This window comes from Talpa occidentalis, unplaced genomic scaffold, assembly GCF_014898055.3.
Source record: "Talpa occidentalis isolate TD23 unplaced genomic scaffold, MPIMG_talOcc4v2.1, whole genome shotgun sequence".
NCBI classification, from domain to species: domain Eukaryota; kingdom Metazoa; phylum Chordata; class Mammalia; order Eulipotyphla; family Talpidae; genus Talpa; species Talpa occidentalis.
This window is the reverse complement of record NW_026555331.1, coordinates 84,377,193-84,390,316: the sequence shown is the minus strand read 5'-3', so window position 1 is coordinate 84,390,316 and position 13,124 is coordinate 84,377,193. Positions and strand designations below refer to the sequence as shown.

General features: G+C 36.0%; 1 protein-coding gene across 1 annotated transcript in view; it reads right to left on the bottom strand.

Moving 5' to 3' along the window:
* Nucleotides 1–13,124, bottom strand: part of VPS50 (VPS50 subunit of EARP/GARPII complex) — a 119,842-nt gene that overhangs the window by 4,235 nt on the left and 102,483 nt on the right. Inside the window, exons 23-26 of the mRNA XM_037507961.1 lie at nucleotides 6,262–6,410; nucleotides 5,210–5,306; nucleotides 4,233–4,391; nucleotides 372–493 (exon numbers count right to left, since the gene is read on the bottom strand). Coding sequence (XP_037363858.1) covers nucleotides 372–493; nucleotides 4,233–4,391; nucleotides 5,210–5,306; nucleotides 6,262–6,410 — 527 coding nt within the window. The remainder of the gene's footprint in view (nucleotides 1–371; nucleotides 494–4,232; nucleotides 4,392–5,209; nucleotides 5,307–6,261; nucleotides 6,411–13,124) is intronic.

Sequence of the window (13,124 nt, the reverse complement as noted above, 5' to 3'; positions counted from 1 at the left end):
TTAAAAAAGAGAGCTTATGATAGGATTTGGTGATAGAACCCCCTGAAATGTTTGGTTCAGTAAATGGCATGGAGTTTTCAATAAATTGCAAGTATAGTTATCTCTGTAACAGTTTAACTTTCAGATAACCATTACATGCTGTATTTTGCACTCCTCTATTAGTTGATTGTAGGTCACCAACAAGAAAGGAAAGCAAAGACAGAGACAGTCACTGTGGGGTTGAGGTTTCTTCTCCAACTACATTCCAAAGTCAAACCAATTATTATGGGATTATCTGCTATTTATCATTATCTCTATTTACTTCATCATTAGTGATAATAAACAATGTTATTCACACTTCACGCTTTAAAAAAAAAAAAAAAACAACTTACCCTTCAACAATAGTTCTATTAGCCAGTCGTATACAATGTTCCCAGAGTATATTAGAGACAGGCAAGGGTATCCGAACTCTCTTGGAAACCTCATTTAACCTTCTGTTAAACTGCTCAAATTCCTAAGAAGACACAAATCCATATGTGAATATAATCATACCATATTACTTTCCCATCTTAGTGGCAAAACAGGAGATTCAGAAAGACTCAAAATCAAACCAAGTAAAACAAGAAGAATGCCAATATCATTTGCACTTAAAGTGAAGGATTTTTCTAAGTATATCAAATTAAATAAATTATGTTGTAGTACGGAGTATACAAGATTTTATTTTAAAGGAAATAAGTGTCATCAGCTGATTAAACATTGCTAACAATGTCTAAATGTTTCTACATCTCAACTTTTCCACAACTGCATGGATTAAAAGCTTAATAACACATAATAGCATTAAAATATATTTAAGAAGTTAAGATTTGCTCTCAAATGAACTATTTGTAATTTGTGATTATATTCCTTAGAAAGTAATCTGAAAATTTTTCTTTCCTAAATATTATTTAAAAGTAAATAAATTAGTATATACTGAATTATTGCAAAGTCTAGCTGCAAAAAGAAACAAAATATTTTCTATTACCTTCAGAGAAAGTGAACATTTTTATTGCCTATTAGTTACTTTTATGACAACATTACACTAAAAATAAATATATATATATACATATATAACTAACTTTAGACAATTCCAACAATTACATGAAAGTGGCATATGGTTTATCCTTCAGTAAATGTACTTCTGGTTTCTTTGAACTATTATCATCTGCATATGTCCATTTGCAAAAACAAATGGTACAAATATATATATATATATATATATATATATAAACAAATATCTATTTCTTGACAATATTATTTCAGATAAATTTAGGAAGCATTAAAATTTTCTCTGTAGTTTCTTTAACAGAGAAGCTATGCAATGCTTAACAAACTGACATGTTCAAATTTCCTAACAGCACACAGAAGGGAAAGGTCTTACCACAAAATGATTACTGGGCTACCCTTTTCTCTTTTGCTACTTCCTAAATTATAATTTTTCTTCATTTATTTTGGACAGTAATTACTTTTGATTATTTATGAAAAATGAGTATATTTTCAATTCACTGAGCTTAACTGTAAAAATTGAAGTTAAATAAATAAATGCTCTTCTTTTTCATTTTATGAATGTAGCAGAGCAGTAGTTTTTGTACCGTGTTTATGCTGTGCACAGTTAACTGCTCTGGATTTCAAAAGATGACTCAGTACTTTTCATTAACAATTTATTTTAAAGATAAAAGAGAAGATGCTTACTGCATAAAATGCCATTGCACTCATTGCTAACATCAAATTCACTGATCAAGAATGCTTGCCAAATGAGTAATAAATAAATAAACCCATTTCATTTAACTGTGATTCTTTTGGGGCAACAACTAAAAACTGCTTTTACCTAAAGGTTTGTGGACATTTACCTAAAGGTAGTAAAAAGAGCAAACATTATCAAAAAGTTCTTTATGGGGCCTCCCCTGGTGGTGCAGCGGTTGAGCGCTGGGCTGCAAGGCTGCCTGCAGCCTCTGCAGTGCCATTTCGTTCCCCCGCCGCCTCCGGCAAGGGTCCCACAAAAAAAAAAAAAAAAAAAAAAAAAAGTTCTTTATGAAAGGTCTTATATTAAAAATTGGGTTGAGATTTATAATCTGAGTAACAACTTATTTTTCTTATATTCATGTTTCTTGGAATAAAAAATAACTGAAGCAAGTAGACTACTTCTAGTATACATATTCACTGAGTACAGAAGTCTCTCTTCTCTTGTGTCTCTATGAATACCATAGTTAGCGTATCACAGAAAACAGTAACAACTGTTAAAAAAACAACTGCTCAAAAAAGCGGGGATGTCATTATTTTTAAATTATATTTATCATTCACATCCCAAATTAAAATTGCCAACTGAAGTCTCTTGTGAGTTCTAGAAATCAAAGTATTTCCAGGGTGGTAAATAAAGAGCACCCTTGCTGCCATTCACCCCTTAGATCTCCACAATTAGCAGTGCTAATTGATCTTGGTACCCTTAGTTCTTTGAGTGTGGGGACTGCCTTACAATCTTCAGCCTCACTCCCCATAAAGATACTATGCTGGGAGTTCACATACTACGGCTATAGAATTCAGCCACTATCTCTGTTTTGATCTCTGGCTTTGCTTACTTGTTCTCTAGTGTTCTAGGGCAAGCAGGTAAAACATGAACTAAGCAGGTAAAAACATTTGTATAAATGAGATAAAAGTTAGGAACTTAGGAAAGAGCAATTTTCTTTTCACTGGCAAATATAAAACAAAATTTTTCTCACAGCTCTTTTCATTTTCTCAACCTGCTCTTTCCTCGCCTCATTTCCTCACTTTAGTCAGACTTCTCCTCACTTCTCACTTGTCTTTTTCTGACCACAAATAAATAAATGACAGTCCTCCCCTACCACACCCTGCTACTCTCTCTTCTGCTGGTTACTTTTTCACAGCACTGTATGCATCACCTGAAATGTTATATCTTTTTTTTTTTTTAATCAGGAACAATTTTTATTAGTATCAATAAAAGTTTACAGTCTTTTAAAGATATCCCAGAATCTACTGTGAGGAACATGTGTCAGGAAATAAACGCCACAGCATAGCAGCATACACTGCTCTGACAGGTATGCCGAATGGCTCTGCGCTGTCTCATTCAAGCAGTCTTCTCTCCAAGTTAGGCAAAGGTCATAGCAAAACACGACATTTCTCGGAAGGGATCCATAAAATGGGAGCAGCTGTGCTTCTGAATTTCTTCCATGTTCTCGTCTTGTCGTACCAATAACACCTAGAGATCATGGTGTGGCACCCTAAGAGCTGATGGGTCCAGTTTTATAGGAGAGAGACATGGAAGTCTTTGTATCTAGTCCTGTATCTTAATTTATCTCTGAACTATTGTCCCCTACTAGCATGTAAATTCCTTGAGGGGATTTAGGTTCTTTAATTCACAACCTCACTGTCAGCTCCTACATCAGTATGTGGCACATGTCAGGTAATCAACAAGCAGTTCTTGATACATAAATGAAAAAAAATACTTCTTTCCAGAAAACTTACAAATATTAATAATTAAATGCAAAGGTGTTTACATGACACATTGTAAAAGTAATATGACTTCCAGAAAAAACAACTTAGAATAATCAAGGGCAAGGTCTTGCTAATGAATAGCCATTAAACTATAAAAATGCTTCCATTAAATAGAAATATCTTCACTACAGTCATGACTTGAGATACATTATGTCAAAATCAGTCATGACAGGTAATAATCTAACTCAAAATGGACAGTGAGCAAAAAGAAAAAATCTACAAAGTACTGCTGAGTAGAAAACACCACAAATTTGGAAATTAAGCCCATTCCAATTCAGGAACTTTCATATCACAAAGCTAGAAATGTGGTAATGACTAAAATCTCAGTATTTCGTTGAGCGCTGGGTTGCGAGGCTGCCCGCAGCCTCTGCGGCGCCGGTTCGATCCCCGGCTGCTCCCCGGCCACCGGAGGAGGGTCCCACATGGCGCGCAGACCTCTCCTGCCGCCCGCTGCTCCCCTCAGCAGTGTCCTTCGGTCCTTCTGCCTGCTCTGCTCCCCGCTCTGGCTCTGGTGAATTCTCTCACCCTCCCGCGCTTCTGACTGTACCCAGTGCATGTATAAACAAACAAGCAAACAAACAAATAAATTAAAAAAAAATGCCTCTATAAAAAAAAAAAAAAAAAATCTCAGTATTTCAGAGTCACAGCAGTAACAGGGATAGTTTTCCTAGAATCATCTTTAACAAATTGCTTCCCAGAGTACTTGCCTTTAACAGTGCATCTACATATATGTTGTGTTGTGACATAATTTCTTTTACATCCCATTTCACATTAGCCATTAGGAGCAGCATCTGTTCATAATCAATGGCTTTTCCAGCTACAATCCAGTAAATTGGTTTGCGTAGTTCACTGGCAGTTGAGACTGTCTGAAATAAATTTCACAAAAAAGAAATCAAATATTTTCTGAAAGTGTCAAAATTACAGAGACTATTTTGCTCCTGTTTCTAGTATACATCATATTTGAAAATAAAACACTGTATGCCTGGAGACTTAAATTATGATCATACTTTAACTCATGAGCAAACGTCTTACTCAAAAGATTTGGAGACATTCAAAAAACTTGAAGCCATAGACATTACAATTATTAAAAAAACTACAGATTTTCATGGATATTGGCAAATATTTCTCAAATTCTTTAACTTCTCTGTATGTATAGAACACAATACATCATGAGGCTCCTTCTGTCACTCCAGCCATCCTTCTCATTACTAACCCCTTCCCCTGCTCTGATAGTGTGAGTGGTCCTCAGCTGCTCACTCGAATCACACTCTCTCTTATCTGCTAGTGTTCACATACGTCATAGACTCACCCAGCTGGTCTAGTCTAAATAGCACTCCCTGCAGCCAACCTTTCTAAACAACTACCTCCCAACCACAACCCTACCTTTCCCCATACAGTCAGGTTAAATACCCTATCACTGTTTCTTTCCCCTTATCATACTTGATTGTAAATAGTTGTAACTATATCTCTCTTATGCAAGACTGAAAGTTTATTATCTAAAGTATTCTATATGTCCTTAGTTAATATAGGAATTCATGAGTAAATAAACAAATGTCTTAATCTGGCATTTTGGGGTTTGGAAATGGACCCCTAGATTTAAAAACAAAGAAAAAACCTAGAAAATATATGACAACCCTATCTTGCTCACAGTTGAAATGATACACAATATAAGACCATCTCTGACCTGAGAATAAAACTGCTGAAGAAAGGGCTTTTTGACCGCAGGCATCACAGCATCCAGATGTGGCTGAAGAAACTCAAATTGTTCTGCTAAGAATACCCTAAAATGGAATACATAACCCACCATGTAAACAAAAATACAGGATTAGAGCTGTTTGATTAGTTTCATATAAGTAATCTTTAAGAGCTTCAGAGCAAAATTCAGCAACTGAAATTATTTTCCATGTTATTGAATTACCTGTACTACCACTTGACACACTCATTTACAACCTACACAAAAATTAAAGCTGGGTTCATCACTGAATGTGAGTTCAGGTGCAAGGGATAGTTGCTAAGGAACTATCTGGATATCACAAGGTAAAGAGATATGCTGCTGTGCATGTAAGATACAAGCACAGATGACACAAATGATAAAAGAATGTAACAGTATTTTTAAATTTCTTTTAAAGATCTCATTTAATTATACACAGAAAATCCTTGAATTCACAGATTTAATATCTGACACATTCCAGGAGTAACCCAAACATTCATAACTTGGCTGAGACACATGTGAACTTCAGGTCAAGAGGCTGGGGTGAGGAGTGGGAATCGTTTAGCTGGAAGATCACCAACAGACAGTTGCACTATGTCTCTACTTTTCATTATGTACACAAAAATATTTAAGTTTACACTAGACAGCATTTTATAGAAAAATTACATACTTTAAACATATTTTTTAAATTGGGGGATTTATATAGGTGAGGGAGCATTCTTGCTGATGTCAAGGGTCAACCATATTTAACATTAAGCCAACAATGTAACCAGTTTCTTAAGAATCACAATTCAAAGAGAGGAAATAAAAGTATACCACAACTATTCTCTGAAGTTTTGCTCACAGCAAGGAACATGTTGCATGGAAACTTAAATTTCCCTCTGTCCACAGTTGTAAAAATTGACTGGTAATCTATTTTAGCATAAACAGGAGACATATGAAACTAGAAATCTAATATAAAATGTTTTTAAAACCTTTTAAAATATGCAATGATTGTTTTATAAAAACAGCTTTGAACAACTTACAAAGATTCTGTGGCCACTACCCTTTCCGCCAACCCATACAACGTATCCCCAGATGTCAAAACCACTAAGTGACTGAGGTGTGGACTTGGTATTTTCTCCTTTCTCTCTTCTGCTGCTGTGAGTGTGGCAGTAGGATCAGCAGAAACTTCCTGAAAATACACACACAACCTGAAATTACAAATCTAATAGCAATAAACATGATATTGACAAAACTGCAACTACAATTAAAATATTCTTAGGCATACATTACATAATTTTCTTCCTTTTAGAGATTTCCCAATTACTGGAACTTTATTTTTCTTTATTTATATTTTGCATCATTGTTCATTTTTGTACGTTTGCTTTCTCCTCTTAGATGTAGTCCCGCAAAATTCTCAACACAAACTCACCCGTGCACCATTGCCACAGTGCCATGTGCTCTTCTCTCCCATTTTGATCCCTTTCCCACCCCCTCCCCTGCAGAATGTCTCTGATTTACAGAATGTCTCTATTAATTTTGTTTTTTTATTATTATTTTCCTGATCCCTTATTTGGTTCCCCTATATTCCTCTTATCAGTGAAACCATCCAATACTTTTCTTTTTCCTTCTGACTTATTTCACTGAGCATAAACCCTTCCAGCTCCATCCAAGTTGCTGCAAAGGGCATGAGTTCATCTTTTTTGATTGCTGAATAGTATTCCAGTGTATGTTTTTGGGCATTTGGGTTGTTTCCATAGCTTACCTATTGTAAATAGTGCTGCAATAAACATAGGGGTGCAGGTGTCCTTTTGAATTAGTTTTTGTGTTCTTTGGGATGATTCCTAGGAGTGGAATTGCTGGGTCATATGGTAGCTCCATTATTAGTATTTTGAGGCACTTACGGACAGGTTTCCACAGTGGTTGGATCGGTATGCATTCCCACCAGCAGAGTAGGAGAGTTCCTTTTTCTACACATCCTCACCAACATTTGTTGTTGCCAGTTTTTTGTTTTTTTTTTAATATGTGCCATTCTCTCTGGTGTAAGGTGGTATCTCATTGTGGTTTTGATTTGCATTTCCCTGATTATAAGTGATGTTGAACATTTTTTCATATATTTGTTGGCCATTTGTATTTCCTCTTTGGAGAAGTGTCTGTTTAGCTTTTCTGCCCTTTTTCTTTTTCTTTTTTTTTTTTACTGGATTGTTTACTTTGTTGAGTCATGTGAGATCTGTGTAGATCTTTGTAATCAGCGCCTTATCACCTGTATGGAGGACAAAAATGTTCTCCCAAATCTGAGGGGGTGGGGGGAAGCAAATATTATTTAAAAATTTTTAAAAATGATAAATGTTAAAATAAAAAAAAAATGTTCTCCCAGTAAGTAGGGTGTCTTTGTGTTTTGGGTAATGTCTGGTTAAGTCTCTTTTGCGCTACAGAAGCTTTTTAGTTTGACGTAATCCCAGCTGTTTATCTTTTCCTTCACTTTCTTTGCTTTGGGGGATGAGTTGGTTTTGTTTTTTTTCTTTTTCCTTTTTTTCCTTTTAACATTTATCATTTTATACATTTGTTAAGACAATATTTGCTTCCCCCCACCCTCTCAGATTGAGTCCCCATAGAATCTCTTTCCCCAAGGCACCCATGCACCTTCACCACAGTCCTCTGTGCTTCTCCCTCCATCCCTCTCAACCCCCTCTGGGGGATGAGTTTTTAAAGCTGTTACTGAGATGTATGTCATGTAGTGTTTTGCCTATATTTTCTTCTACATATTTTATGGCTTCAGGTCTTATGTTCAATTCTTTTATCTTTTTGAGTTGGGTTTTGTGCAAGTTGTGAGGTAGTAGTCTAGTTTCATTCTTTTGCATGTGGTAGTCCAGTTTTCCTAGCAGCATTTATTGAACAAACTGTCCTTGTTCCATCGCATATTCTTTCCTCCTTTGTCAAAGATTAGTTGTCCACATATGCGTGGCTTTATTTCTGGGTTTTCTATTTGATTCCATTGGTCTATGTGTCTGTTTTTATTTCAATACCATAATGTTCTAATTATTATGGCTTTGCAGTATAGCTTGTAGTCTGGCAGTGTGATAGCTCCATTCTCCTTTCTTCAGTCAAGAAAGCTTTGGCTATTCAAGGATTTTTGTGGCTCCATATGAATTTCATCAATATTTGTTCTATTTCTTTGAAGAATGTCAATTTTTATTGGGATTGTGTTAAATATGTAAATTGTTTTCAGTAGGATGGCCATTTTAATAATGTTGATTTTTCCAATCCATGAGCAGGGGATGTCTTTTCATTTCTTTGTGAGTCCTATTTCTTGTAAGAATGTTTTATAATTTTCTTTGTATAGGTCACTAACCTCCTTGGTTAGGTTTATTCCCAGGTATTTGATTTTTTTGTTTCAATTGTAAATTGGTTTTCTTAATTTCTTTTTCTTCAGACTGATTGTGTGCATATAGGAAGGCAAAGGCTACTGATTTTTCTGTGTTGATTTTGTATCCTGCTACTTTACTAAACTGGTTTATTATTTTAATTAGTTTCTGTGGAGTTTTTAGGGTTCTCTATGTATAACATCATCTGCAAATAGTGATAGTTTTACTTATTTTTTCCCTATTTGGACTCTTTGTATGCCTTTCTCTTGTCTTATTTTTCTGGCTAGGACTTCCAGTTTTATACTGAAAGTAGTGGCAAAAATGGAGATTCTTGTCTTGTTCCTGATCTTAAAAGTAAGGCTTTCAGCTTTCCATCATTGAGAATAATATTGGCTGTGGGTTTGTCGTATTTGGCTTTTATGATGTTAAGGTATGGTCCTTCTTTCCTGAGAATTCGAGGGCCTTCATTACAAATGGATGTTGAACTTTGTCAAATGCTTTCCCAGCATCTACTGATATGATCATAAAGTTTTTCTTTTTCTTTTTGTTGAGGTGTTGGATAACATTAATTGATTTTTGGATGCTGAAGCATCCTTGTGCCCCTGGAATAAATCCCACTTGGTCGTGGTGCATCATCCTATTCATGCATTGTTGGATTCTGTTGTCTAGGATTTTATTGAGGGTTTTTGCATAAGCATGGAACTTAATTTTTTATACTAAGTGAAAATGATCCTGTACAGTATCACCCAACTCTACATACTTTCATCTTACAAGACCTAAACAAAATTAACATTATAAGGAATCTTTATGAAATGGCAGATGTTTCATAGAGAAAACAGAGAAAATGTCCTTCAAGAACTGGTAGATGCTGCACTCCCCCCTGCAGTGACCTTCAGGGCTAATGGCTGTTGCCATGGTCCCTGAGGTCCGGCGTGGGCAAGGAACCATGCGCGCAGGGGGAGTACAGCAAACTCCCTAAGATGCAGAGAAGCCGAATGCCTGCCAAGAAATAATGACCACCAGAAGCTGCCACAAAGATGATTAAAAGAAATGCTGACCACCTGGAACCTTATCTCGCTTTCTCAAGGCCCACAAACTTTATTCTGCTACAACTGTCTCTCTAAAATCTTTCCTTTTTCTGGTCATTGATTGCTAATTAAAAAACATACGTAATTTATTAATTAGACTAATGCAAATGAAACATTACTAAACACTGTGTTATAATAGAATTGTTGGTTTAATAATCTTTCTATTATGTGCTTAACCTTAGTACCTTTGATATTAACTGCATTATAATATAAATTTACCTATGACAATTAATTATGAGTAAACATAAGTAAGTAATAGTAGTAGTAGTAGTTAGTACAAGAATATAGAAAGAGTTAATAACCTGTCCAATTAGGAATGAGGCTAGGTCCAGGTGTAACTTCGGACATAAATCACTGCCCTGTCAATTAAGCTAAGCCTATGAGCAAACTGATCTCTTTGATGTTCACTGTTCCTATGCCTTTAGAAAAAACATATATATACTGACCACTAACTTAATAAAAGCGCACTCAGATTTTCACTCTCTTGAAGTGTGTCTGTGTGTCATTTATTCATCGAATCCCTGACCACCCTGCGCAATCTCTCAACCCTGAGACGGCCTCATCGTCCATCGCTGTGCTGGTCCGCGGCAGGTAGACAAGGAAAATGGGATTGCCCTATGAGAACCAAGCTGGTAAAATCCAAAATTATGGTGTGATTAATTATTTCACACTCAAACCTTAATCAAGGCAACCTTTGAATGATCTCAAGGCATAATTAGAATGTCCCGAAGTAGGACTGAAACAAAACTAACCATACCGTTGAGAACAGATTTTTCCATTTCTTTGTGTCTTCTATTCCTTTTAATAGTGTCTTATAGTTTTTACTGTACAAGTCCTTCATCTTCTTTGTTAAGTTTATTTCTAGATAGGTAATTCTTTTTGATGCAATTGTAAGTAGGATTGTTTTCTTCATTTCTTTCTCTTCTACTTTGTTGTTTGTGTATAAGAAAGTAACAGTTTTTTTATATTGATTTGTAGCCTGCCACTTCACTGTAATGATGTATTGTTTCCAATAATTTATTAATCTTTAGGATTTTCTATGTATGTTATCTTATCTGCAAGTAATGATAGTTTACTTCTTTTCCAACTTAGATACCTTTCATGTATTTTTCCTGCTTAATTGCTCTAGCTGGGGCTGAAATTTAGGGCCCTTGGTGTTTCAAGGTGAAGGAGAGGAAGACAGTCTAGTGAAGGAGACAGAGAGGTGGTCATTGGAACAGGTGAAAAACCAAGAGGTGTGGTATTCTGCAAATTAAGTGAAGAAAGTTTTTCAAGGTCAGCCTTGTAGGATGGCGCAGGTCAGTTCAGTAAAATGGAATTCAGAATTTGCAATTGGAGGACTTTGGGGATCTTGATAACTTTTTTTGAAGTGGGGTTGATAAAAGCAATTAATTGGAATATGCCTGAAAGAGAAGAGGAAGTAAAAACTTTTTACCATCACCATTGTTGTCCTCATTTCCCCAAAGAAACTGATTGACAGCCTACTGATGTCAGGAGACATGTCAAAGTCTTGAGGTACAATGATGATGAACTACCCTCCAAAAACTCATGAAGTGTTAGTGTCAGGAAACAACACTGATAAAGTGTACTTTATGCCACATACAGACATGTGTGTATATAGGAGCTTAGACTTATTGTAAATGGCATAGCAACATACTTATGAAGAGGAGAGGCTTGAACCTATATCCCTAAATCATATGCAGTGCTGTTAGCCAATGGTAAACCTCAACAGAAATACAATGAAAGAAAACAAATAATTAAATATTTTGTAATTAAACAAAAACTGACATGTACTTTTTGCCAGTATTATACAACCTCAAACTGGAATAGCCCAAAGGGTTACCACAAATAACCACATATTTTAATTGGAGAGTTACATTTGAATTTCATTCTTTCATTATTAGCTATCACAACATATACAACATATTTATAAAGTGAAAAGCATCTTAATATTTAGATACTAGTAGAAGAAAAGGGGGAGGTTTATCTCTGGGTATGACAAGAGAGACTGAAAGTATTTATTTAACTACTTCCTTACCTACCTCCTATACAAATGCTTTGAGCTACCCCCTCTACTGACAAAGCTTTTTCACAAAAAACATTTTTACAGAAATCACTAGAATTGGTGCCCCACCTCAAAATATTTTCATTCAGATGTTTTCCTTTTTTCCTAGTTAACAATGATGTTCTGAGACTAACATATTTTTTTTATGTCTATTTTCTTTTTTGGCGTTATTTATTTATTTATTTATACATACATACATACAAGCACTGGGTACAGTCAGAAGCGCGGGAGGGTGAGAGAATTCACCAGAGCCAGAGCGGGGAGCAGAGCAGGCAGAAGAACCGAAGTACACTGCTGAGGGGAGCAGCGGGCGGCAGGAGAGGTCTGCGAGCCATGTGGGACCCTTGCCCGCGGCCAGGGATCCGACCGGTGCTGCAGAGGCTGTGGGCAGCTTCGCAACCCAGCGCTCAAGCGCTGCGCCACCGGGGAGGCCCTAAAAGCTAAAGTTTTGTGTTTACATTTTAAAAATAGGCTTAAAGAGACAGAGTCACAAAATGCCAAGCTGATATAAATAAAGATTATGTACTTATTCTGTACTTAAATGGAAAAGTTCCTAAATAAAATTAGTATTTCAGCTTCTACCAATATAATATGGAAAGGATATGAAACCTTTTGAAGACTTCAAGAAACTAAACCTTAATCAGTCTTTATTTTCACAGTGGAAGTCCCTTTTTTTGGCCTTTCCTATCACTAATATGCTCTTACAAAAAAGAATTTTTATTTATGAATTTTTCTGGGCCAATTTAAAAGACATTTTTATTATCAAAGAGTTAAAGTTGGTTAAAGGTCATAAAGCCAACAATTTGGCATCACCAAATATATAAACTACATATTTACATTTCTGGAGCCCTTATTACCTACACCAGTTTCTTTATCTACTCTTCTATTAGATGCTTTTCTTAGACTTTTATTTGATGTGTCAAACAAATTTTGTTAGTTTACACTAACCTATATGATACAATTTCAAGTGACGTTTTTAAGATTGTAATGATTCTAATTTTGCTTTTTACAGTTTAAAGAGAAGCAAAATTGGGCCTCCCCTGGTGGCACAGTGGTTGAGCGCTGGGCTGCGAAGCTGCCCGCAGCCTCTGCAGCGCCCCGGTAGAATCCCCGGCCTCCAGTGAGGGTCCCACATGGCGCGCAGACCTCTCCTGCCGCCCACTGCTCCCCTTAAGCAGTGTACTTCGGTCCTTCTGCCTGTTCAGCCCTCCCCCCACCCCCCCTGCTCTGGCTCTGGTGAATTCTCTTACCCTCCGCGCTTCTGACTGTACCCAGTGATGTATAAATAAATAAATAAAATCTTTCTTTGAAAAAAAAAATAAAGAGAAGCAAAATTAAGAAGATATATATGGGGAAAATAAAGTCACCAAAAAGGTGCTTATTAAAAC